The 26,472-nt window shown below is 47.9% G+C and overlaps 1 protein-coding gene across 4 annotated transcripts in view; it reads right to left on the bottom strand.

Moving 5' to 3' along the window:
* The window catches only part of RAD18 (RAD18 E3 ubiquitin protein ligase), a 543,966-nt gene that overhangs the window by 316,063 nt on the left and 201,431 nt on the right, over positions 1-26,472 (bottom strand). For all 4 annotated transcript variants that reach the window (XM_063941263.1, XM_063941261.1, XM_063941264.1 and 1 more), the window contains exons 5-6: positions 22,978-23,294; positions 21,437-21,536 (exon numbers count right to left, since the gene is read on the bottom strand). In XM_063941263.1, coding sequence (XP_063797333.1) covers positions 21,437-21,536; positions 22,978-23,294 — 417 coding nt within the window. The remainder of the gene's footprint in view (positions 1-21,436; positions 21,537-22,977; positions 23,295-26,472) is intronic.

Here is a 26,472-nt window from a genome sequence, read left to right on the forward strand (position 1 = left end):
GGTGTCCCCAGAATAAACGCAGGTGATAGAGGAATAAGCATTAACACTGAAAATCTCAGATATGACCCATGACAGTAATTATATTATTTCCCCCCTCCACTAAACACGGCTCTTCTGCTAAACAAGACCAACAGGCAGTCAGTCACTCTGTGTCTGCACCGCTGGACCAAGAATCTTCCTTCTAATCTCTTACATTTAACTACAAATACACTTTTAATTTGCTAGTCATTAAAGACCTGGTCTCTGCCTGCAGCTAATGCGCCTTCATAGCACCAAGCACATTGCTGGATTTCCCATGGATTGCTTACATTCACTGCTGAATGAAATATAAAGACACAAAGTATTTTACAAGTGTCCGGAACTTAGAACAGCGCTTGGAGCCAGGATGACAGATGGCTGTGTATACACAACTGCAGCTCACCGTATCTGCAATACCGCAGGGAATTAAATTTATATGGGCCGCGAGACGTCGGAGCTAAATTAAACGCCATTAGATGAATCTCCCCAGATTGTGGGAAAGCAGGACAGCATTATGGGGCCCTTGATAAAAATACTTCTGAGGCCCGGAGGCCAGGATACAGTGAGAAAAAAAAAAGAACCCGCGTAATGAGATAGCGGTGGAAGTTTTGGAACGTTGCAAGACCCAAATCAGATTGCTGAAGGTGATGAAAGGATTGCGGTTCCAGCACATTTTATTCCCGAAACATTTGTGTATACTCGAGCGATAATTACTAGATGAGCAGATTTCTATGTTCTGTGGCTGCTGACATCATATGATCAGTATGAATATGAGTTCTGGAACTAACGGCAAATATCCAGACAAATCAGCTTATTTCCACAGACTCGCCACTAATGTTGAAGATTTACTGACGCTTAAAAGCAAACGCATATTTAAAATAACAACAACAACATGGCGGTGTATCAGTGTATGTGACGTATGCCAGCTATAAATGGTAACATGCACCACATGACACATCATGTGATAGATACAGCTCTGCATATGCATGTTTAGGGAGCGCATTCTATACCTGCGATCTGGGGCGAAACTGCGCCAACTCTGCATCAGCCAGCGCCAATGTTGCTATGTATCACTTCGAACATGCACAATTCATGAAGTTAACATGCTTATAACTGACCATTATAATGGGGACAGGTCGCACACAATCATCGTAACAAATCCATCTGTGAATTGTATCGGAGAATGAGATCTATTCTCAGGCTGTCAGCGCTGAACTGCCGTTCACTTTGGGAGCCACATTCACATGACTCCGGAGCTATCCGCATTTTTTGTTTTACATTTTTTCCAAGTCACACCACTTAAAATGGAAAAACAAAGCATCCAAACAATTGACCCTTAAACAAAAATATTTTTTATAAGCCAATATATAAACAGGAAAACAAAGCGGTTTTCTTTAGAGCAGGAAAATGTTCCCTTTCCGACAGGGGCCGCAAATACCAACCATTATCAAACAGAAACGTTACGCTTTGCAATTAACAGCAATTCCTCTGCCAAGGTCCGGCAAGAGGCAAATCCCTGCTGGAACAAGCCTAATTCCCATCCCAGTGCAGCACGCGCAATGCTAGATAAAAAGTAATTAGTGTCACGGAGAGAGATCGCACCACGTGCCAAGAATAAGGAGCTCCGACGCCAGCTGGTCGGTGGAGGAAAACCTGGCAGAGGCTATCCAGTGTTTGCAAGACTGGCCATAGACACACCAACAATATATTCTCTTCCCAGCACACACTGTCATCTCCCGGAATTCTTTATCACTGTGCCCAGCATTTTTATACCCCCTCTCTACCCATTCATTACACAATCGTCAGTCTGGACGGGAAACATGCGGTGTCTATAATCCATCTGGCATTTGTAAATATCACCCTATGATCTACTCAGCCACCATATTTTGCTAAGTGGAAAAATAAGAATTTACTTACCGATAATTCTATTTCTCGGAGTCCGTAGTGGATGCTGGGGTTCCTGAAAGGACCATGGGGAATAGCGGCTCCGCAGGAGACAGGGCACAAAAAGTAAAGCTTTACGATCAGGTGGTGTGTACTGGCTCCTCCCCCTATGACCCTCCTCCAAGCCTCAGTTAGGTACTGTGCCCGGACGAGCGTACACAATAAGGAAGGATTTATGAATCCCGGGTAAGACTCATACCAGCCACACCAATCACACCGTACAACCTGTGATCTAAACCCAGTTAACAGTATGATAACAGCGGAGCCTCTGAAAAGATGGCTCACAACAATAATAACCCGATTTTTGTAACTATGTACAAGTAATGCAGATAATCCGCACTTGGGATGGGCGCCCAGCATCCACTACGGACTCCGAGAAATAGAATTATCGGTAAGTAAATTCTTATTTTCTCTATCGTCCTAGTGGATGCTGGGGTTCCTGAAAGGACCATGGGGATTATACCAAAGCTCCCAAACGGGCGGGAGAGTGCGGATGACTCTGCAGCACCGAATGAGAGAACTCCAGGTCCTCCTTAGCCAGGGTATCAAATTTGTAGAATTTTACAAACGTGTTCTCCCCCGACCACGTAGCCGCTCGGCAGAGTTGTAATGCCGAGACCCCTCGGGCAGCCGCCCAAGAAGAACCCCCCTTCCTTGTGGAGTGGGCTTTTACCGATTTTGGCTGTGGCAGGCCTGCCACAGAATGTGCAAGCTGAATCGTACTACAAATCCAGCGAGCAATAGTCTGCTTAGACGCAGGAGCGCCCAACTTGTTGGGAGCATATAGTATAAACAGCGAGTCAGATTTCCTGACTCCAGCTGTCCTTGAAATGTATATTTTTAAAGCTCTGACAACGTCCAACAACTTGGAGTCCTCCAAGTCGCTTGTAGCCGCAGGCACTACAATAGGTTGGTTCAGATGAAATGCTGACACCACCTTAGGGAGAAAATGCGGACGAGTCCGCAGTTCTGCCCTGTCCGAATGGAAAATCAGATATGGGCTTTTGTAAGATAAAGCTGCCAGTTCTGACACTCTCCTGGCCGAAGCCAGGGCTAGTAGCATGGTCACTTTCCATGTGAGATATTTCAAATCCACAGTTTTTAGTGGTTCAAACCAATGAGATTTGAGAAAGTCCAAAACAACATTGAGATCCCACGGTGCCACTGGAGGCACCACAGGGGGCTGTATATGCAGCACTCCCTTAACAAAAGTCTGGACTTCAGGAACTGAAGCCAATTCTTTTTGGAAGAAAATCGACAGGGCCGAAATTTGAACCTTAATAGATCCCAATTTGAGACCCATAGACAATCCTGATTGCAGGAAATGTAGGAATCGACCCAGTTGAAATTCCTCCGTCGGAGCACTCCGATCCTCGCACCACGCAACATATTTTCGCCAAATGCGGTGATAATGTTGCGCGGTTACTTCCTTCCTTGCTTTAATCAAAGTAGGAATGACTTCTTCCGGCATGCCTTTTTCCTTTAGGATCCGGCGTTCAACCGCCATGCCGTCAAACGCAGTAAGTCTTGAAACAGACAGGGACCCTGCTGAAGCAAGTCCCTTCTCAGAGGTAGAGGCCACGGATCTTCCGTGATCATCTCTTGAAGTTCCGGGTACCAAGTCCTTCTTGGCCAATCCGGAACCACTAGTATCGTTCTTACGCCTCTTTGCCGTATAATTCTCAATACTTTTGGTATGAGAGGCAGAGGAGGAAACACATACACCGACTGGTACACCCAAGGCGTTACCAGCGCGTCCACAGCTATTGCCTGCGGATCTCTTGACCTGGCGCAATACCTGTCCAGTTTTTTGTTGAGGCGAGACGCCATCATGTCCACCATTGGTCTTTCCCAACGGGTTACCAGCATGTGGAAAACTTCTGGATGAAGTCCCCACTCTCCCGGGTGAAGGTCGTGTCTGCTGAGGAAGTCTGCTTCCCAGTTGTCCACTCCCGGGATGAACACTGCTGACAGTGCTATCACATGATTCTCTGCCCAGCGAAGAATCCTTGCAGCTTCTGCCATTGCACTCCTGCTTCTTGTGCCGCCCTGTCTGTTCACATGGGCGACTGCCGTGATGTTGTCCGACTGGATCAACACCGGTTTTCCTTGAAGCAGAGGTTCTGCCTGGCTTAGAGCATTGTAGATTGCTCTTAGTTCCAGAATGTTTATGTGAAGAGACGTTTCCAGGCTCGACCACACGCCCTGGAAGTTTCTTCCTTGTGTGACTGCTCCCCAGCCTCTCAGGCTGGCGTCCGTGGTCACCAGGATCCAATCCTGTATGCCGAATCTGCGGCCCTCCAATAGATGAGCATTCTGCAACCACCACAGAAGAGATACCCTTGTCCTTGGAGACAGGGTTATCCGCTGGTGCATCTGAAGATGCGACCCTGACCATTTGTCCAACAGATCCCTCTGGAAAATTCTTGCGTGGAATCTGCCGAATGGAATTGCTTCGTAAGAAACCACCATTTTTCCCAGGACTCTTGTGCATTGATGTACAGACACCTTTCCTGGTTTTAGGAGGTTCCTGACAAGCTCGGATAACTCCTTGGCTTTTTCCTCCGGGAGAAAAACCTTTTTCTGAACCGTGTCCAGAATCATCCCTAGGAACAGCAGACGTGTTGTCGGAATTAACTGGGATTTTGGAATATTCAGAATCCACCCGTGCTGTTTTAGCACTTCTTGAGACAGTGCTAATCCCATCTCTAGCTGTTCTCTGGACCTTGCCCTTATTAGGAGATCGTCCAAGTATGGGATAATTAATACGCCTTTTCTTCGAAGAAGAATCATCATCTCGGCCATTACCTTGGTAAAGACCCGAGGTGCCGTGGACAATCCGAACGGCAGCGTCTGAAACTGATAGTGACAGTTCTGTACGACGAACCTGAGGTACCCCTGGTGTGAGGGGTAAATTGGAACGTGGAGATACGCATCCTTGATGTCCAAGGATACCATAAAGTCCCCTTCTTCCAGGTTCGCTATCACTGCTCTGAGTGACTCCATCTTGAACTTGAACTTCTTTATGTACAGGTTCAAGGATTTCAGATTTAGAATAGGTCTTACCGAGCCATCCGGCTTCGGTACCACAAATAGAGTGGAATAATACCCCTTTCCTTGTTGTAAAAGGGGTACCTTGACTATCACCTGCTGAGAGTACAGCTTGTGAATGGCTTCCAAGACCGTCACCCTGTCGGAGGGGACGTTGGTAAAGCAGACTTCAGGAAACGGCGAGGTGGATCCGTCTCTAGTTCCAACCTGTACCCCTGAGATATTATCTGCAGGATCCAGGGATCTACCTGCGAGTGAGCCCACTGCGCGCTGAAATTCTTGAGACGACCCCCCACCGCCCCCGAGTCCGCTTGAGAAGCCCCAGCGTCATGCTGAGGCTTTTGTAGAAGCGGGGGAGGGCTTCTGTTCCTGGGAAGGAGCTGTCTGTTGCTGTCTCTTCCCCCTTCCTCTGCCTCGTGGCAGATATGAATATCCCTTTGCTCTCTTGTTTTTAAAGGAACGAAAGGGCTGCGGTTGAAAAGTCGGTGTCTTTTTCTGTTGGGGAGTGACTTGAGGTAAAAAGGTGGATTTCCCGGCTGTAGCCGTGGCCACCAAATCCGATAGACCGACACCAAATAACTCCTCCCCTTTATACGGCAAAACTTCCATATGCCGTTTTGAGTCCGCATCGCCTGACCACTGTCGCGTCCATAAACTTCTTCTGGCCGAGATGGACATAGCACTTACCCGTGATGCCATTGTGCAGATATCCCTCTGTGCATCACGCATATAAAGAAATGCATCCTTTATTTGCTCTAAAGACAGTAAAACATTGTCCCTATCCAGGGTATCAATATTTTCAATCAGGGACTCTGACCAAGCTACCCCAGCACTGCACATCCAGGCTGTCGCTATAGCTGGTCGTAGTATAACACCTGTATGTGTGTATATACTTTTTTGGATATTTTCCATCCTCCTATCTGCTGGATCTTTAAGTGCGGCCGTCTCAGGAGAGGGTAACGCCACTTGTTTTGATAAGCGTGTGAGCGCCTTGTCCACCCTAGGAGGTGTTTCCCAGCGCGCCCTAACCTCTGGCGGGAAAGGGTATAAAGCCAATAACTTCTTTGAAATTAGCATTTTTTTATCGGGGGCAACCCACGCTTCATCACACACCTCATTTAATTCATCTGATTCAGGAAAAACTATAGGTAGTTTTTTCACACCCCACATGATACCCTGTTTTGTGGTACCTGTAGTATCAGCAATATGTAACGCCTCCTTCATTGCCAAAATCATATAACGTGTGGCCCTACTAGAAAATACGGTTGATTCGTCACCGTCGCCACTGGAATCAGTGCCTGTGTCTGGGTCTGTGTCGACCGATTGAGGCAAAGGGCGTTTTACAGCCCCTGACGGTGTTTGAGGCGCCTGGACAGGCACTAATTGATTGTCCGGCCGTCTCATGTCGTCAAACGACTGCTTTAGCGTGTTGACACTATCCCGTAATTCCATAAATAAAGGCATCCATTCTGGTGTCGACCCCCTAGGAGGTGACATCCCCATATTTGGCAATTGCTCCGCCTCCACACCAATATCGTCCTCATACATGTCGACACACACGTACCGACACACAGCAGACACACAGGGAATGCTCTTAACGAAGACAGGACCCCACTAGCCCTTTGGGGAGACAGAGGGAGAGTTTGCCAGCACACACCAAAAGCGCTATATATGACAGGGATAGCCTTATAATAAGTGCTCCCTGTATAGCTGCTTTAATAATATAGTTTTGCCACAATTTTGCCCCCCCTCTCTTGTTTTACCCTGTTTCTGTAGTGCAGTGCAGGGGAGAGCCTGGGAGCCTTCCTGACCAGCGGAGCTGTGTGAGGAAAATGGCGCTGTGTGCTGAGGAGATAGGCCCCGGCCCTTTTTCGGCGGGCTCGTCTCCCGCTCTTTAGTGGATTCTGGCAGGGGTTAAATATCTCCATATAGCCCCCGGAGGCTATATGTGAGGTATTTTTAGCCAAAAAAGGTTTTCATTTGCCTCCCAGGGCGCCCCCCTCCCAGCGCCCTGCACCCTCAGTGACTGCCGTGTGAAGTGTGCTGAGAGGAAAATGGCGCACAGCTGCAGTGCTGTGCGCTACCTTAAGAAGACTGAGGAGTCTTCTGCCGCCGATTCTGGACCTCTTCTCGTTTCAGCATCTGCAAGGGGGCCGGCGGCGAGGCTCCGGTGACCATCCAGGCTGTACCTGTGATCGTCCCTCTGGAGCTAATGTCCAGTAGCCAAGAAGCCAATCCATCCTGCACGCAGGTGAGTTCACTTCTTCTCCCCTAAGTCCCTCGTTGCAGTGATCCTGTTGCCAGCAGGACTCACTGTAAAATAAAAAACCTAAGCTAAACTTTTCTAAGCAGCTCTTTAGGAGAGCCACCTAGATTGCACCCTTCTCGGCCGGGCACAAAAATCTAACTGAGGCTTGGAGGAGGGTCATAGGGGGAGGAGCCAGTACACACCACCTGATCGTAAAGCTTTACTTTTTGTGCCCTGTCTCCTGCGGAGCCGCTATTCCCCATGGTCCTTTCAGGAACCCCAGCATCCACTAGGACGATAGAGAAAATAAGATTTTAAACCTACCGGTAAATCTTTTTCTCCTAGTCCGTAGAGGATGCTGGGAACTCCGTAAGGACCATGGGGTATAGACGGGCTCCGCAGGAGACATGGGCACTATAAAGAACTTTAGAATGGGTGTGCACTGGCTCCTCCCTCTATGCCCCTCCTCAAGACCTCAGTTAGAGAACTGTGCCCAGAGGAGACGGACAGTACGAGGAAAGGATTTTGTTAATCCAAGGGCAAGATTCATACCAGCCCACACCATCCACACCGTTTAACATGGAATATACTCAACCAGTTAACAGTATGCAACAAAACAGTATCAGGCAAAGACTGATTACAACTGTAACATAACCCTTATGTAAGCAATAACTATATACAAGCCTTGCAGAAAGTAGTCCGCACTGGGACGGGTGCCCAGCATCCTCTACGGACTAGGAGAAAAAGATTTACCGGTAGGTTTAAAATCTTATTTTCTCTTACGTCCTAGATGATGCTGGGGACTCCGTAAGGACCATGGGGTTTATACCAAAGCTCCAGACCGGGCGGGAGAGTGCGGACGACTCTGCAGCACCGAATGAGCAAACGCAAGGTCCTCATCAGGCAGGGTATCAAACTTATAGAACTTTGCAAAAGTGTTTGAACCCGACCAGGTAGCTGCTCGGCAAAGCTGTAAAACCGAAACGCCTCGGGCAGCCGCCCAAGAAGAACCCACCTTCCTAGTGGAATGGGCCTTTACCGAATTTGGTAACGGCAATCCAGCCATAGAATGTGCCTGCTAAATCGTGTTACAGATCCAGCGAGCAATAGTCTGCTTTGAAGCAGTAGCGCCAAGTTTGTTGGCTGCATACAGGACAAACAGTGCCTCTGTTTTCCTAACCCGAGCCGTCCTGGCTACATAGATTTTTAAGGCCCTGACTACATCCAGGGACTTGGAGTCCTCCAAGTCATCCGTAGCCAAAGGCACCACAATAGGTTGGTTCATATGAAACGATGAAACCACCTTAGGCAAAAATTGAGGAAGCATCCTCAACTCTGCTATATCCACATGGAAAATCAGATAGGGGCTTTTGTGAGACAAAGCCGCCAATTCGGATACCCGCCTTGCAGATGCCAAGGCCAACAACATGACCACCTTCCAAGTGAGAAATCTTAAGTCAACTGTTTGAAGAGGCTCAAACCAGTGAGATTTTAGGAACTGTAACACCACGTTAAGGTCCCAAGGTGCCACTGGGGGCACAAAAGGAGGCTGGATGTGCAGTACTCCCTTTACAAAAGTCTGGACTTCTGGGAGAGAAGCCAATTCCTTCTGAAAGAATATAGATAGGGCCGAAATCTGTACCTTAATGGAGCCTAACTTCAGGCCCATATCCACTCCTGTCTGTAGAAAGTGGAGAAAACGGCCCAAGTGGAAATCTTCCGTAGGAGCATTCTTGGCTTCACACCAAGATACATACTTCCTCCAGATACGGTGATAATGTTTCGCCATCACCTCCTTCCTAGCCTTTATCAGCGTAGGGATGACTTCTTCCGGAATACCTTTCCCAGCTAGGATTCGGTGTTCAACCGCCATGCCGTCAAACGTAACAGCGGTAAGTCTTGGAACACGCAGGGCCCCTGCTGTAACAGGTCCTCCCTGAGAGGAAGAGGCCACGGATCTTCTGTGAGCATTTCCTGAAGATCTGAGTACCAGGCCCTTCGAGGCCAATCTGGAACAATGAGTATTGTCCGCACTCTTTTTCGTCTTATGATTCTCAATATTTTTGAGATGAGAGGAAGAGGAGGGAACACATAGACCGACTGAAACACCCATGGTGTCACCAGGGCGTCCACCGCTACTGCCTGAGGGTCCCTTGACCTGGCACAAAACCTCCGAAGCTTCTTGTTGAGGCGTGACGCCATCATGTCTATTTGAGGAATTCCCCAAAGACTTGTTATCTCTGCAAAAACTTCTTGATGAAGTCCCCACTCTCCTGGATGGAGATCGTGCCTGCTGAGGAAGTCTACCTCCCAGTTGTCCACTCCTGGAATAAAGACAGCTGACAGAGCGCTTACGTGATTTTCCGCCCAGCGAAGAATCCTGGTGGTTTCCGCCACTGCCACTCTGCTCCTTGTCGGTTTACATGAGCCACTGCTGTGACGTTGTCTGATTGAATCAGAACCGGTAGGTCGCGAAGAAGATTCTCCGATTGTCGTAGGCCGTTGTATATGGCCCTCAATTCCAGTACGTTGATGTGTAGACAAGCCTCCTGGCTTGACCATAGTCCCTGAAAATTTCTTCCTTGTGTGACTGCTCCCCATCCTCGGAGGCTCGCGTCCGTGGTCATCAGAACCCAGTCTTGAATGCCGAACCTGCGACCCTCTAGAAGGTGAGCACTCTGCAGCCACCACAGGAGAGACACCCTGGCCCTGGGGGACAGGCTTATCTTCTGATGTATTTGTAGATGGGACCCGGACCACTTGTCCAGAAGGTCCCACTGAAATGTCCTCGCATGAAACCTGCCGAAAGGGATGGCCTCGTAGGCTGCCACCATTTTCCCCAGAACTCGAGTGCATTGATGAGCAGACACTCTTTTTGGTTTTAGCAGGTCTCTGACCATGTTCTGGAGGTCCTGGGCTTTTTCCATTGGGAGAAAAACCCTCTTCCGTTCCATGTCCAGAATCATGCCTAGGAATGATAGTCGAGTCGTTGGAATCAACTGTGACTTTGGCAGATTTAGAATCCAACCGTGCTGTTGTAGCACTGTCAGGGAGAGCGATACGCTCTTCAGCAATTGTTCTCTCGATCTCGCTTTTATCAGGAGATCGTCCAAGTACGGGATAATTGTCACTCCCTGCCTGCGCAGGAGCACCATCATCTCCGCCATCACCTTGGTGAAAATTCTCGGGGCCGTGGAAAGCACAAACGGCAACGTCTGAAACTGGTAATGACAGTCCTGTACAGCGAATCTCAGGTACTCCTGATGAGGAGGCTATATGGGGACATGAAGGTACGCATCCTTTATGTCTAGTGACACAATAAAATCCCCCCCTTCCAGACTGGAGATCACTGCCCGTAACGATTCCTTCTTGAATTTGAACTTTTTCAAGTACAGGTTTAGGGATTTTAGATTTAAAATGGGTCTGACCGAGCCATCCGGCTTCGGGACCACGAACAGGGTCGAATAGTACCCTTTTCCCTGTTGGACTAGGGGAACCTTGATAATCACCTGCTGTTGACACAGCTTTTGAATCGCAGCTAACACTACTGCCCTCTCTGGGGGAGAAGCTGGCAAGGCCGACTTGAAAAATCGGCGAGGGGGCACCTCTTCGAATTCCAGTTTGTAGCCTTGGGATACAATTTCCCTCGCCCAAGGATCCACGTCTGACAGAACCCAGACCTGGCTGAAGAGTCGAAGACGTGCCCCCATCGGCGCGGTCTCCCTGAGTGGAGCCCCAGCGTCATGTGGTGGATTTAGTAGAAGCCGGGGAGGACTTCTGTTCCTGGGAACTAGCCGAAGCAGGCGTTCTTTTCCCTCTACCCTTACCTCTGGCGAAGAAGGTTGAGCCCCGACCTCTACTGGACTTATGCGACCGAAAGGACTGCATCTGATATTGCAGAGTTTTCTTTTGCTGCGGGGGAACAAAAGGCAAATTTACCCGCGGTAGCTGTTGAAACCAGGTCCGCAAGACCTTCCCCGAATAAAACTTCACCCTTGTAAGGTAAAACCTCCATATGCTTCTTTGAGTCAGCATCACCCGTCCATTGGCGGGTCCACAGGGCACGCCTAGCAGAAATCGCCATGGCGTTGGCTCTCGAACCTAGCAGCCCAACGTCTCTTTGAGCGTCTCTCATATATAAGACTGCGTCTTTAATATGACCGAAAATCAATAAAATGGTATCCCTATCTAGGGTATCAAAGTCAGCTGACAAGGTATCTGTCCAAGCTGCAACTGCGCTACATACCCATGCCGACGCTACTGCCGGTCTGAGCAAAGCACCCGTATGCGTATAAATAGATTTTAAGGTAGTTTCCTGTCTGCGATCAGCAGGATCCTTGAGGGCTGCAGTGTCAGGAGACGGTAGCGCCACCTTCTTGGACAAGCGCGTTAAAGCATTGTCTACCCTGGGCGAGGATTCCCACCGTACCCTGTCCTGCGCAGGGAAAGGATACGCCATAAGAATCCTCATGGGAATCTGCAGTTTTTTGTCTGGAGTTTCCCAAGCTTTTTCAAATAACTCGTTCAGCTCATGAGATGGGGGAAAGGTTACCTCAGGTTTCTTTTCCTTATACATGCATACCCTCGTGTCAGAGACAGAGGGGTCATCTGTGATATGCAAAACATCTTTTATTGCCATAATCATATAATGAATACTTTTGGCCACCCTTGGGTGTAACCTTGCATCATCGTAGTCGACACTGGAGTCAGAATCCGTGTCGGTATCAGTGTCTGCTATTTGGGATAGAGAATGTTTTTGAGACCTAGAAGGGCCCTGTGACACAGTCAAAGCCATGGATTGACTCCCTGTTTTTTCCCTGGACTCTGCTTTGTCCAGCCTCTTATGTAAGAAGGTCACATTTGCATTTAAAACATACCACATGTCCAACCAATCAGGAGTCGGCGTTGCCGACGGAGACATCACAATCATCTGCTCCACCTCCTCCTTAGATGAGCCTTCCGCTTCAGACATGTCGACACACTCGTACCGACACCCACACACACAGGGATATATTTATATGGAGACAGTTCCCCACTAAGGCCCTTTGGAGAGACAGAGAGAGAGTATGCCAGCACACACCCAGCGCCTGCTGACACTGGAAACAAGTTCCCAGATAATATAGCGCTTTTTTTATATATAATTATCTGTGTAATACACTCACTGCGCCTTACCAGTGCCCCCCAACCCCCCCACCCCCACCACCACCTCTTTTCAGCCCTGTGTCACCGTGTTCAGCAGGGGAGAGTCCGGGGAGCCAGCTTCTCTGCAGTACACTGTGGAGAAAATGGCGCTGGTTAGTGTTGTGGGACCAAGCTCCGCCCCGTCCAGCGGCGGACTTCGGTCCCGCTCAATTTTGTATAACTGGCGGGGGGATTTTTATGACTACTGCCTCCGCAGCCTATATATACACTTATATGCCAGTCCTAGAGGTTTATATTGCTGCCCAGGGCGCCCCCCCTGCGCCCTGCACCCATCAGTGCCTGCTCGTGTGTGTTGTGTATGGGAGCAATGGCGCTGCGCGCTTACCTCAGGGAAGATCAGAAGTCTTCTGCCGCCTTTCTTTCTTCTTATACTCACCCGGCTTCTATCTTCCGGCTCTGTGAGGAGGACGGCGGCGCGGCTCTGGGACGAACTGCGAGGGGAGACCTGCGTTCCGACTCCCTCTGGAGCTAATGGTGTCCAGTAGCCTAAGAAGCAGAGCCCATCACTTAAGTAGGTCTGCTTCTCTCTCCTCAGTCCCACGATGCAGGGAGCCTGTTGCCAGCAGGCTCCCTGAAAATAAAAAACCTAACAAAATTCTTTTTGCAGAGAAACTCAGGAGAGCTCCCTGTAATGCACCCAGTCTCCTCTGGGCACAGGATCTAACAGAGGTCTGGAGGAGGGGCATAGAGGGAGGAGCCAGTGCACACCCATTCTAAAGTTCTTTATAGTGCCCATGTCTCCTGCAGAGCCCGTCTATACCCCATGGTCCTTACGGAGTCCCCAGCATCCTGTAGGACGTAAGAGAAATACAGAGCAGTGAAATAAATCTTGGCGGCATGGCTGCACAGTGGGTAACACCACTGACTCGGGTTTTATTTCAACCCAGTACCGTCTGGCGTTTATTTGGGTGCTCCAGGTCCAAAGGCACAATGAGTAATTGGCTTCATGATAAATTGTCCCTGACATGGGCAAATGTGTGCGCTAGCGTCAGGCCCCGGTGGGTCACTTCTGTGCTGCTACAGTGTGCGCTGATCAAACAGAACTGCGGCATATGCAGGCACTATGCAAAGCCAACAATAATTTATGTACAATGGCCAGCGGGTACGTACAGTGTCTACAGAGACGTATCCGCGGCTCACAAATCATATGTTATGTCTGATACCGCTTCTGGGAATCACAACGTTCAGTTATACTGGAATTCCTGGTATGGACCTGGTTTCGTTCCAGACCTTCAATCAGAGCCGGTGACCTCTCACCCAGCGACTCTTTCACCTACTCTGTGTTAACGCTGCACCGTAAATCACCAACAGGACCTGATCACGCCTGGCTGCGGCAGGATCTACCAGGCCATTTCAGAGTGTGCGAAAAAAGATAATAATCCTATATATTTCATACTCTTATACAGAGCAAAACATAATTGCTTTGTTTGATTTTATATTTGGTTGCTATTGTTTAGGCATGTTTATTGGCAACTTACCTATGTAAAATTAACAAGTATAGCAATTAATTATTATTCTAGAATTAATCGGGTTTATCTGGCTCTATTAGATCAGCCTGTCTTTTTCCTATCCCCCCTGTCACTAGAGGGCTTGCACAGCTTTTCTTTCTACAATGCAGAAATGCTGCACATTACTACCCCAGAAACACAGGGTGGTCTTCAGTTTGCCGGCTGTCGGGATCCCAGCGCCGGCATACCGACACTATCTCCCTCTTGGGGGTCCACGACTCCCATAGAGGGAGAATAAATAAGCACGCCACTGTGACCGCAGCATGGTGAGCGCAGCGAGCCCGCAAGGGGCTCATTTGCACTCGCCACGCTATCGGTATGCCGGTGGTCGGGAATTCCGGCGCCGGTATGCTGGTCGCCGGGAGCCTGGCCGCCAGCATACAATACTACACCAGAAAATAAGAATTTACTTACCGATAATTCTATTTCTCGGAGTCCGTAGTGGATGCTGGGGTTCCTGAAAGGACCATGGGGAATAGCGGCTCCGCAGGAGACAGGGCACAAAAAGTAAAGCTTTCCGATCAGGTGGTGTGCACTGGCTCCTCCCCCCATGACCCTCCTCCAGACTCCAGTTAGGTACTGTGCCCGGACGAGCGTACACAATAAGGGAGGAATTTTGAATCCCGGGTAAGACTCATACCAGCCACACCAATCACACTGTACAACCTGTGATCTGAACCCAGTTAACAGTATGATAACAGCGGAGCCTCTGAAAAGATGGCTCACAACAACAATAACCCGATTTAGTTAGCAATAACTATGTACAAGTATTGCAGATAATCCGCACTTGGGATGGGCGCCCAGCATCCACTACGGACTCCGAGAAATAGAATTATCGGTAAGTAAATTCTTATTTTCTCTATCGTCCTTGTGGATGCTGGGGTTCCTGAAAGGACCATGGGGATTATACCAAAGCTCCCAAACGGGCGGGAGAGTGCGGATGACTCTGCAGCACCGAATGAGAGAACTCCAGGTCCTCTTTTGCCAGGGTATCAAATTTGTAGAATTTTACAAACGTGTTCTCCCCCGACCACGTAGCTGCTCGGCAAAGTTGTAATGCCGAGACCCCTCGGGCAGCCGCCCAAGATGAGCCCACCTTCCTTGTGGAATGGGCCTTAACAGATTTAGACTGTGGCAGGCCTGCCACAGAATGTGCAAGTTGAATTGTGCTACCAATCCCACGAGCAATCGACTGCTTAGAAGCAGAAGCACCCAGCATTGTTGGGTGCATACAGGATAAACAGCAAGTCAGATTTCCTGACTCCAGCCAACCTGGAAACTATATTTTCAGGGCCCTGATAACATCCAGCAACTTGGAGTCCTCCAAGTCCCTAGTAGCCGCAGGTACCACAATAAGCTGGTTCAGGTGAAACGCTGACACCACCTTAAGGAGAAACTGGGGACGAGTCCGCAGCTTTGCTCTGTCCGAATGGACAATCAGATATGGCTTTGTGAGATAAAGCCGCCAATTCTGACACTCGCCTGGCCGAGGCCAGGACCAACAGCATGGTCATTTTCCATGTGAGATATATCAAATCCACAGATTTGAGTTGTTTAAACCAATGTGATTTTTTAGGAATCCCAAAACTACGTTGAGATCGCCCAGTGCCACTGGAGACATCAAAGGGGCTGTATATGCAGTACTCCCTTAACAACTTCTGGACTTCAGGAACTGAAGCCAATTTCTTTCTGGAAGAAAATCAACAGGCCGAAATTTGAACCTTAATGGACCCAATTTGAGACCCATAGACACTCCTGTTTGCAGGAAATGTAGAAATTAACCTAGTTGAAATTCTTCCGTGGAGCCTTCCTGGACTCACACCCTGGCACATATTTTCACCTAAGTGGTGATAATGTTGTGCGGTCACTTCCTTCCTGGCTCTGACCAGGGTAGGGATGACCTCTTCCGGAATGCCTCTTTCCCTTAGGATCCGGCGTTCACCCGCCTTGGCGTCAACGCAGCTGCGGTAAGTCCCGGAACAGACGCGGTTCTTGCCGAATCAAGACCCTTCTTAGTATCTCTTGAAGTTCCGGGAACCAAGTCCTTCTTGGCCAAACCGGAGCCACGAGTATAGTTCTTACTCCTCTCCTTCCTATCATTTTCAATACATTGGGTATGAAAAGCAGAGGATGGAACACATACACCGACTGGTACACCGACGGTGTTACCAGAGCGTCCCAGCTATTGCCTGAGTGTCTCTTGACCTGGCGCTTCAGGTGGGACGCCATCATAACCACCTTTGGTCTTTCCCAACGGTTTACAATCATGTGGAAACTTCCAGATTAAGTTTCCACTTTTCCGGGTGGAATTCATTTATGCTGAGGAAATCTTCCCAGTTGCCCACTCCCGGAATGAACACTGCTGACAGTGTTATCACATGATTTTCCGCCCAGCGAAGAATCCTTGCTGTCATTGCCCTCCTGCTTCTTGTGTCGCCCCGTCTGATAACGTGGGCGACCGCCATGATGATGTCCTACTGGATCAGCACCGGTTGACTTTGAAGCAGGAGTCTTCCTAGGCTCAGAGCATTGTAAATTGCCCTTAGCTCCAGTATATTCATGTGGAGAGAAGTCTCCAGACTTGACCACACTTCCTTGGAAATTTTTTCCCTGTGTGACTACTCCCCAGCCTCTCAGGCTGGTATCCGTGGTCCCCAGAACACAGTCCTGAATGCTGAGTGTGCTGCCCTCTAAAAGATGAGCACTCTGCAGCCCCCACAGAAGAGACACCCTTGTCCTTGGAGACAGGATTATCCGCTGATGCATCTGAAAATGCGATCCGGACCATTCGTCCAGCAAATCCCTTGAGATCTGCCGAATGGAATCGCTTCGTAAGAAGCCACCATTTTTCCCAGGACTCCTGTGCATTGATGCACTGATACTTGGCCTGGTTTTAGGAGGTTTCTGACTAGGTCGAATAACTCCTTGGCTTTTTCCTCCCGGAGGAACACCTTTTTCTGGACTATGCCCAGAATCATTCCTAGGAACAGCAGACGTATCGTCGGAAAACAGCTGCGATTCTTGGAATATTTAGAATCCAGTCGTGCTGTCGTAGAACTACTTTAGATAGTGCTCTTCCGACCTCCAACTGTTCTCTGGAACTTGCCCTTTTCAGGATATCGTCCAAGTAAGGGATAATTTAGATGCCTTTTTTCTTTGAAGAAACATCTTTTCGGCCATTACCTTGGTAAAAGGCCCGGGGTGCCGTGGATAATTCAAACGGCATCGTCTGAAACTGATATTGACAGTTCTGTACCACGAACCAGAGGTACCCTTGTTGAGAAGGGCAAATTTGGACATGGAGGTAATCCTTGATGTCCAGGGACACCATATAGTCCCCTTTTTTCCGGTTCGCTATCACTGCTCTGAGTGACTCCATCTCGATTTGAACCTTTTATGTAAGTGTTCAAAGATTTCAGTTTAGACTATGTCTCACCAAGCCGTCTGGCGTCAGTACCACAATATAGTGTGGAAAAATAATACCCTTTTCCTTGTTGTAGGAGGGGTACTTTGATTATCACCTGCTGGATATACAGCTTGTGAATTGTTTCCAATGCTGCCTCCCTGTCGGAGGGAGCCGTTGGTAAAGCAGACTTCAGAAACCTGCGAGGAGAAGATGTCTCGACTCTCCAATCTGTACCCCTGGGATAATACTTGTACTATCTAGGGGTCAACCTGCGAGTGATCCCACTGCGCGCTGAGACTCTTGAGACTACCCCCCCACCTTGAGTCCGCTTGCACGGCCCCAGCGTCATGCTGAGGACTTGGCAGACGCGGTGGAGGGCTTCTTTTCCTGGGAAGGGGCTGCCTGCTGCAGTCTACTTCCCTTACCTCTATGTCTGGGCAGATATGACTGGCCTTTTGCCTGCATGCCCTCATGGGAAAGGAAGGATTGAGGCTGAAAAGACGGTGTCTTTTTCAGCTGAGATGTAACTTGGGGTAAAAAGGTTGGATTTCCCAGCTGTTGCCGTGGTCCCCAGGTCCGATGGACCGACCCCAACTAACTCCTTCCCTTTATACGGCAATACTTCCATGTGCCGTATGGGATCTGTATCACCTGACCACTGTCGTGTCCATGACATCTTCTGGGTGATATGGACAACGTACTTATCTTGATGCCAGAGAGCAAATATCCCTCTGTGCATCTCACGTACATATATATATAGAATGCATCCTATTAAATGCTCTATATGAATAAAATATTTTCAGTCAGGGAATCCGACCAAGCCAACCCAGCACTGCATCTCCAGGCTGATGGCGATCGCTGGTCGCAGTATAACCACCGTATGTGTGTATATACTTTTTAGGATATCTTTCCAGCTTCCTATCAGCTGGCTCCTTGAGGGCGGCCGTATCTGGAGACGGTAACGCCACTTGATAAGCGTGTGAGCGCCTTATCACCCTAAGGGGTGTTTCCCAACGCGCCCTAATTTCTGGCGGGAAAAGGTATAACGCCAATATTTGCTATCGGGGTAACCCCACGCATCATCACACACTTCATTTTATTTTATCTGATTCAGGAAAAACTACAGGTAGTTTTTTCACTCCCACATAATACCCTTTTTTGTGGTACTTGTAGTATCAGAAATATGCAACACCTCCTTCATTGCCCTTAACGTGTGGCCCTAATGAGAAATACGTTTGTTTATTCACCGTCGACACTGGATTCAGTGTCCGTGTCTGTGTCTGTGTCGACCGACTGAGGTAAATGGGCGTTTTTAACGCCCCTGACGGTGTTTCTGAGACGCCTGGACCGGTACTAATAGTTTGTCGGCCGTCTCACGTCGTCAACCGACCTTGCAGCGTGTTGACATTCTCACGTAATTCCCTAAATAAGCCATCCATTCCGGTGTCGACTCCCTAGAGAGTGACATCACCATTACAGGCAATTTCTCCGCCTCCTCACCAACATCGTCCTCATACATGTCGACACACACGTACCGACACACAGCACACACACCGGGAATGCTCTGACAGAGGACAGGACCCACACTAGCCCTTTGGGGAGACAGAGGGAGAGTTTGCCAGCACACACCAAAACGCTATAATTATATAGGGACAACCTTATATAAGTGTTTTCCCTTATAGCATCTTTATATATATCTCAATATCGCCAAAATCAGTGCCCCCCCTCTCTGTTTTAACCCTGTTTCTGTAGTGCAGTGCAGGGGAGAGCCTGGGAGCCTTCTCTCCAGGCTTTCTGTGAGAGAAAATGGCGCTGTGTGCTGAGGAGATAGGCCCCGCCCCTTTTTCGGCGGGCTCGTCTCCCGCTATTTAGTGAATCTTGGCAGGGGTTAAATATCTCCATATAGCCTCTGGGGGCTATATGTGAGGTATTTTTCGCCAAAAAAGGTTTTCATTTGCCTCCCAGGGCGCCCCCCTCCCAGCGCCCTGCACCCTCAGTGACTGCCGTGTGAAGTGTGCTGAGAGGAAAATGGCGCACAGCTGCAGTGCTGTGCGCTACCTTTAGAAGACTGCAGGAGTCTTCAGCCGCCGATTCTGGACCTCTTCTTACTTCAGCATCTGCAAGGGGGCCGGCGGCGCGGCTCCGGTGACCATCCAGGCTGTACCTGTGATCGTCCCTCTGGAGCTGATGTCCAGTAGCCAAGAAGCCAATCCATCCTGCACGCAGGTGAGTTCACTCCTTCTCCCCTAAGTCCCTCGTTGCAGTGATCCTGTTGCCAGCAGGACTCACTGTAAAATAAAAAACCTAAGCTAAACTTTCTCTAAGCAGCTCTTTAGGAGAGCCACCTAGATTGCACCCTTCTCGGCCGGGCACAAAAATCTAACTGGAGTCTGGAGGAGGGTCATGGGGGGAGGAGCCAGTGCACACCACCTGATCGGAAAGCTTTACTTTTTGTGCCCTGTCTCCTGCGGAGCCGCTATTCCCCATGGTCCTTTCAGGAACCCCAGCATCCACAAGGACGATAGAGAAACACATGGTATTTGGTTTTAACAAAGGGCCTGATCCAGATTTGTACGCAAATCCCACGGTTTACGTACAAATCAAACGGTTGGGGAACTACATAATTGGCCGCAGGCCCGTGAGCACTGCATCTATTCACATTAAAGGGAGAGCTTTGGGAAAGCCCAGCACGGCACGCCTCCATCAGTGACGCCACAGCTGGGGGAAAGCCCCATTAGTGACATCGAGGGGGCCAAAACACCCCTAATAGTGAGGCAGACGGGGCCACGCCCCTTTCCCTGCTGGCCGCACCCCTTCTCTAGCGCATGTGCTGGCACCTCTGTGCCCTGCCCTAATCCTAGGGGGAACAATATTACTGGTCTGTCAGACATGCCCAATCGTCCGGCATGTGCAAAAGCTCAGAAAACTTGTGAGCTGCAGATGTTCTGCCTCGTGCCTAACCACGGACACTTCCCCAAGGGAGGAATGCAGATAACAGGTGACCAAATATCTCGCCGTGTACGTATGGCCACGACATCTGCTGGTCTCAGGCTGACAGGGAGTTTATCTGACAGTGTGTTCACAGGATTAGAAGAGGCCATGAGAATTCTAACAGAAAACGCCACAGGATGGCACAGACTTAATACAACGAGACGACGGTTACTACTTAAATAGAAAGAAAAATGTTTTCACTAACATAAGTGCAATTGCAGTGACATAGGGGGTCATTCCGAGTTGTTCGCTCGCAAGCTGCTTTTAGCAGCTTTGCACACGCTAAGCCACCGCCTACTGGGAGTGAATCTTAGCTTATCAAAATTGCGAACGAAAGATTCGCAATATTGCGAAAAGACTTCTCTGTGCAGTTTCTGAGTAGCTCGAGACTTACTCTTCCAGTGCGATCAGTTCAGTGCTTGTCGTTCCTGGTTTGACGTCACAAACACACCCAGCGTTCGCCCAGACACTCCTCCGTTTCTCCAGCCACTCCCGCGTTTTTCCCAGAAACTGTAGTGTTTTTTCACACACACCCATTAAACGGCCAGTTTCCGCCCAGAAAAACCCACTTCCTGTCAATCACATTACGATCACCAGAACGAAGAAAAAACCTCGTAATGCCGTGAGTAAAATTCCTAACTGCATAGCAAATTTACTTGGCGCAGTCGCACTGCGGACATTGCGCATGCGCATTCGCGACTAATCGCTCCGTTGCGAGAAAAAAATACCGAGCGAACATCTCGGAATCACCCCCATGATCACAGATTGTCAGCGAGATTCCACGTCCTTGTGATGCTCCCATGTTGCAAATAGCATACCCTACGGTAACATAGTGGCAGCGCAAAAGGTAGTTGGTGATTGTTAAAAGATCTTGGAACACGGCTCCAGAACAAGTGAATTAAAGGACGTGGTCAATGGAGTTTTAAAGAAGACACAAGAGTTACCTCTCCTCTGTCCAACGCAAATATAGAGACCAGATAAAAGCTCTGGGATAATCACACATACTCAGAGAGCAGCCGGAACAGCAGATTGATGTTACACACAGATCCGTGTAATTACTGTCCTTACCTGCGCAGACTCTCCTTTTTCTCATCTCTGGTCAGGCAGCCGTCCAAGTGTTTGTTTATGTACTGTTCCAGGATACCAACCCCGCACACTGGGCATTCCACTGCAAGACAAGTTACCCGATCAATGCTATTTATTTCTTCAGTTCACACGGAAAACTCACATCACAAGCCTCCCAGCCGGCTCCATCTTTAACACCGGCGTAGACGACAGTGATAGACAGGACCGCGAGCTTTTCAATTAAAGACTCAGGACGGTCACTGCGCTGGAGGCAATTCCTGCTTAGATCTTGTAATAATTCGCAGCATTTCCATTAGTTAACACACATATATCAGGGAAGATTTGCAAGTATATTGCCTTTTCCTGTCCTGCGTAGCAGAGATTGGACGCACTGATCAATGAAACTGAAGTCTATCATACATAGCAGTAAAAGTAGAAAGCAGCAGTTTATGTGGCCCATAACAAAAAATCTATACATTCCACTACGCTACAGGCGTTGTATATACCGTCACTTTTATATACTGCACCTTTTATAAACAAAGTGGATAAAGAAATCGTATTGCGATAAAGATGCGCGCTGTGAAAGAAAATTTGATTTTAGATAAAAAACAAAATATGTTGTTTTGTTTTTGAATCCATACAAATTGTGCACAAAAATTGTGTTATGCCCTCAATCTGAATGTATTTCTGTATGGGCCTTTATCACGAGTCCTTACTAGAGACAATTACACGGCCCTAGGTGGGCACTGTTATCATGTAGTATAGGGACTGCCAATAATCAGAGAAGCCGTGAAGGGGCTCGGCAGCTTACCATGTATTTGCAAATATATGTAACAAATATCTCTGGAATTCCATCACCATATAGTTTTCAAGCATTGTTACAAGTATTAGTTGGTGAGCAGGAGGATACCAGGGGGTAAAATGCACACCCCTCACTGTTTGCTGTGACCCCTCCACTTTGGTGCACCTGATAAGTATTGCTAGAGTGATTGAGCAGCCACCACTGTGTTTGTTTGCATGTGTGAGAAGGCATTGTATGGGATTAGCGTTTGAAAGGCATGCTGGTCTCTGTGGTGCTAATGGAAGATCCCAGGGGTGTCTCCTAAGGTAAGCTATCCCTCAGTCTGGATGTATTTCTGTTTGGGCCGTTATCATGAGGCCAAACTAGAGACAATTACACGGCCCTAGGTGGGCACTATTATCATGTAGTATAGGAACTTACGATAATTAGAGAAGCCGTGAAGGGGCTCGGCAGCTTACCATGTATTTGCAAATATATGTAACAAATATCTCTGAAATTCTATCCCATATAGTTTTTAAATATTGTAACAAGTATTAGTTGGTGTGCAGGGGGAAAAATGCACACCCTTTCTGTTTGCCCCTGTGTAAGGGTCAGCTAGCTGAGGGCCCCATAATTTGTATTTGGAGCATACCAATGGTCAGATATGCAATGCACATGTAGTGCCCTAGTATGGGTAAATGTTTTTAGGGTTCTATTTTTTTGATATGTATTAAGAATAAGTCACCGGCGACTGAGTGATTACCTTTCACTTTCTCGATCGATGTGGAAGGTACACTTGAAATAGAACAATCCATCACATCTGGCTCTTCACCATTAGGTTCCTCTTTGACCTTGATAGCGGAGGTAGAGGTAGAAAACAAATTTCTATCGGACGATTTCCCCAATGATCTTTCAGGAGTTTGCGTCTTTGTTTTTACCAGGAACTTCTCCATTGATTTTCCCTCCTGCTTGATTTTCTTCCGCAAGCCACCGTGTGATCTGTCGGCAGCCAACTTGCCAGACGAGGTCTTTTGCGGAGACGGCGGAGAAGAATCCGAGAGGAGATGGGACAGATGCTTCCTAAAAAGATTAGCAGACTTTTTTTTACTGGGTTTTGCCATAAAAGCAAATCTAATTAATGCTCATTATAAACCATTACATTTTTCTTGAATCCTTCCCTAGCAGACGAGGTAAATGATACTTTGCTTCATTAATTTTTTACGGTCTGCCTAAATGGCAAGTAAATAGAGTCTATAAACCCCCATCACCTCTGTAAAACGGGAGGAATCCCACTGGTGCAGATAAACCAGGAACGACAAGAGAAAAATATAAGGCTAATGTTATCAGTGGGCAAGTTTTGAAAGTCAGACTTAAAGGGGGGTATTCAATTGTTTGAAAAGTCAGTTGGGTGTCCGTTTTTTCCTATCTAATAGACAGGACAGACACCCAACCGACTTTTCAAACATTTGAATTCCCCCCAAAGTTTCAAAGTTTATAGGGGAAAGCAGGTTGGTTTGGTCCTTAATAAACATTGGCGGTTTAAATCTGACCGCTAACTAGCCGAAACATGACAAACACAATAGACTACGTTCACCATCAACTGCCAGCGGACAGTGGCCGATCACTGCTATATGGAGGGGGGAATATTCTAGTTTGATCACGGAGTGAACACCTAGAATATTTGTGACTGTTCCGGGACGGCAGATTCAGCACCCCCAAAATACCCTAATTGTGTTCAAATACCCCTAGCAACTACACTATTTTTTATTTTTTTGGGCCAGAGTGTACACTCAACATAATAAGAGGTCTCATCCTGGGAGATGTGCTTCAATTAGGGATGCGGTCAATTTACCTACAATCAAAATCCCAACAATCAAAATATCGACATTTAAAACGTCGACAGGTCACAAAGTCGACACGAGTTTTTCATTGAAATCGAATTGTTCATACTTCACCATCCGAGTGGACCTGGAGGGGGGAAATAATGGTGTGCCGAGCACAGCAAGGAACCGTTCCTGAAGCATGGCGAGCGCAGCGAGCCGTTCGAGGGGACGCAGTAGACTTATACGGTGTCCATGTCGAACCTATGTTGACATACACACACACCCCCCCCCAAAAAAATGGAAAAAACTCATGACAGCTTTTTGACCTGTCGACATTTTAAATGTCGGTATTTTGACCTTGTCGGTATTTTGATCGTTGGTCAACTTTGTCGGAAGTTTGACCGACGGGATTTTGATTGTAGGTATTTCATACTAAACCCCTTCAATTATGCCCTGGAAGACTACCAGTCAGGTCTCTGATGCAAGGTCGTCCCCGTCCCCCCCATAGACACTATATGGAAAGATCAATAAGGATCACTGCTGGAGAGAATTGTTTCTACAACGTAATCTATTTTCACCAGAATAAGGGGAGCGTGAACTGATGCTGAATCCATACACGGTTACACGTGTTTTGCTATTTTTTTCATTTCATGGAGATTCAGATGTGGTCTGCTGTCTTTTTTTGTCTATTGATAAGAAATGTGATAACTCATTGTAGGAGGGGAGACGTTTGATTTGCAGACGTGAAAACCCTCACCTGGAGGGTGAGCAGCAAGTGTATCCTAGGATAAGGCTTTATATCACACTATGTATGATATAGCTTTCTCTCTTCGTCATCATTGCAATAACACGAGCACGACTTAGGATTGTTTTGCACCTGATTTAACTACAAGAACTGTTGCAGAGTGAGTAGACCCAGCTTTTCTATTCAGAACATCCTTGATCAAGTCATTAAACTGTAGCAACCAAACCACTAAGGAGATTGGGTCACACAGCCCAACCCTTGCTCCCAGGCCTAACACCACCTCCCTCCCAGGTCTGCACAGTAGAAATGCAGTCTTACAACTAAACAGCAATCTACCAAACACTAATACAAATCACATTGTAAAACCGAAACCAGGAACCTACAGTAATACTGGCAGCGACGTTAGAAGGTAAATCCCAAATCCGTGTCTAATATCGCTCTCTTGCATCCAGGTTTTCGTCAGCCAATCCGAAGGACACGTGAGCACGCTCATGGTGGTTAATCATGCGATTAATTGAATATTTGCATTGAACAGCTTTTTGCTTTTTTTGCAGAGGATCATTTGAGACAGTGTCAAGCGCAGATTTAAGGCACATTAGTCCTAAAACTTTCAGACTGAATCACTGTGAATGTGACAGACAGAAAACTGGTGCTGGTGAAATATGGAGTCTGCGCTCGTAACTCAAGACACAGTAATCAGTACCCTGCAGGGAGCTAACTGGATATAAGCGATCGTCTAACTGCTATTAAGTCACTGAAATCAAAGAGACGGCATGTGCTCTGTATAGAATGCATTAGGGGAAATTGCAGCTCTTTATTGTGCTGTGACATTTTTCCAAGCACCTGAGAAAGGGCACCACGCAAGAATCAAAACCACCAAGCACAGCAGGTATCCACTTACAATACAGATGTGTAATTCAATGTAACACACACTGCTTGTTGTATCACTGTATGCCAAACACTGCATGTTTCAGTTTCCATTTCATTTTATGGTTTAGAATTCCCCGATGTCTACAAATTGATCATTATATGAGAAGAGTGGGTGCCATTGTTGTATATTGTGCAATATTACATTAGATGTGTTCAGTAACTGATCTGTTTGCACATCATTGTTTTGCAAATTAGCCCCTCCCAGACAGCTACAGGTTATGACTAGGGTCATACATTGCGTTTTAGTGGGTCACATGGGCTCCTATGCGGCCGTCCACACATATGTGGCGGTGCTGCATCCACCAGACCCAACCGCAGCATGCTGCGGTTGAGCAGGATGATAGGATGACCGGATTTCAAGTAGAAAACATACATTTGAATGTATGTGTTCAAACAGTGCGGTCGTGGCGCAGTGCAGTCGTGGCACTGGCTGGATCCTGTGCTGCGGCATCCGGCGGAAACGCATTGTTTGTATTCACACAATGCGTTTCCACCGGATCCTGCAAAGCGGGTCCCGCTAAAACGCAAATAGGATTTTAAACCTACCGTTAATCTTTTTCTCGTAGTCCGTAGAGGATGCTGGGGACTCCGTAAGGACCATGGGGAATAGACGGGCTACACAGGAGATGTGTGCACTTTAAAGAACTTTAGGTATGGGTGTGCACTGGCTCCTCCCTCTATGCCCCTCCTCCAGACCTCAGTTAGAGAAACTGTGCCCAGAGGAGACTGACAGTACGAGGAAAGTATTTTGTAAATCCAA

This window comes from Pseudophryne corroboree, chromosome 9 (assembly GCF_028390025.1).
Source record: "Pseudophryne corroboree isolate aPseCor3 chromosome 9, aPseCor3.hap2, whole genome shotgun sequence".
NCBI lineage: Eukaryota > Metazoa > Chordata > Amphibia > Anura > Myobatrachidae > Pseudophryne > Pseudophryne corroboree.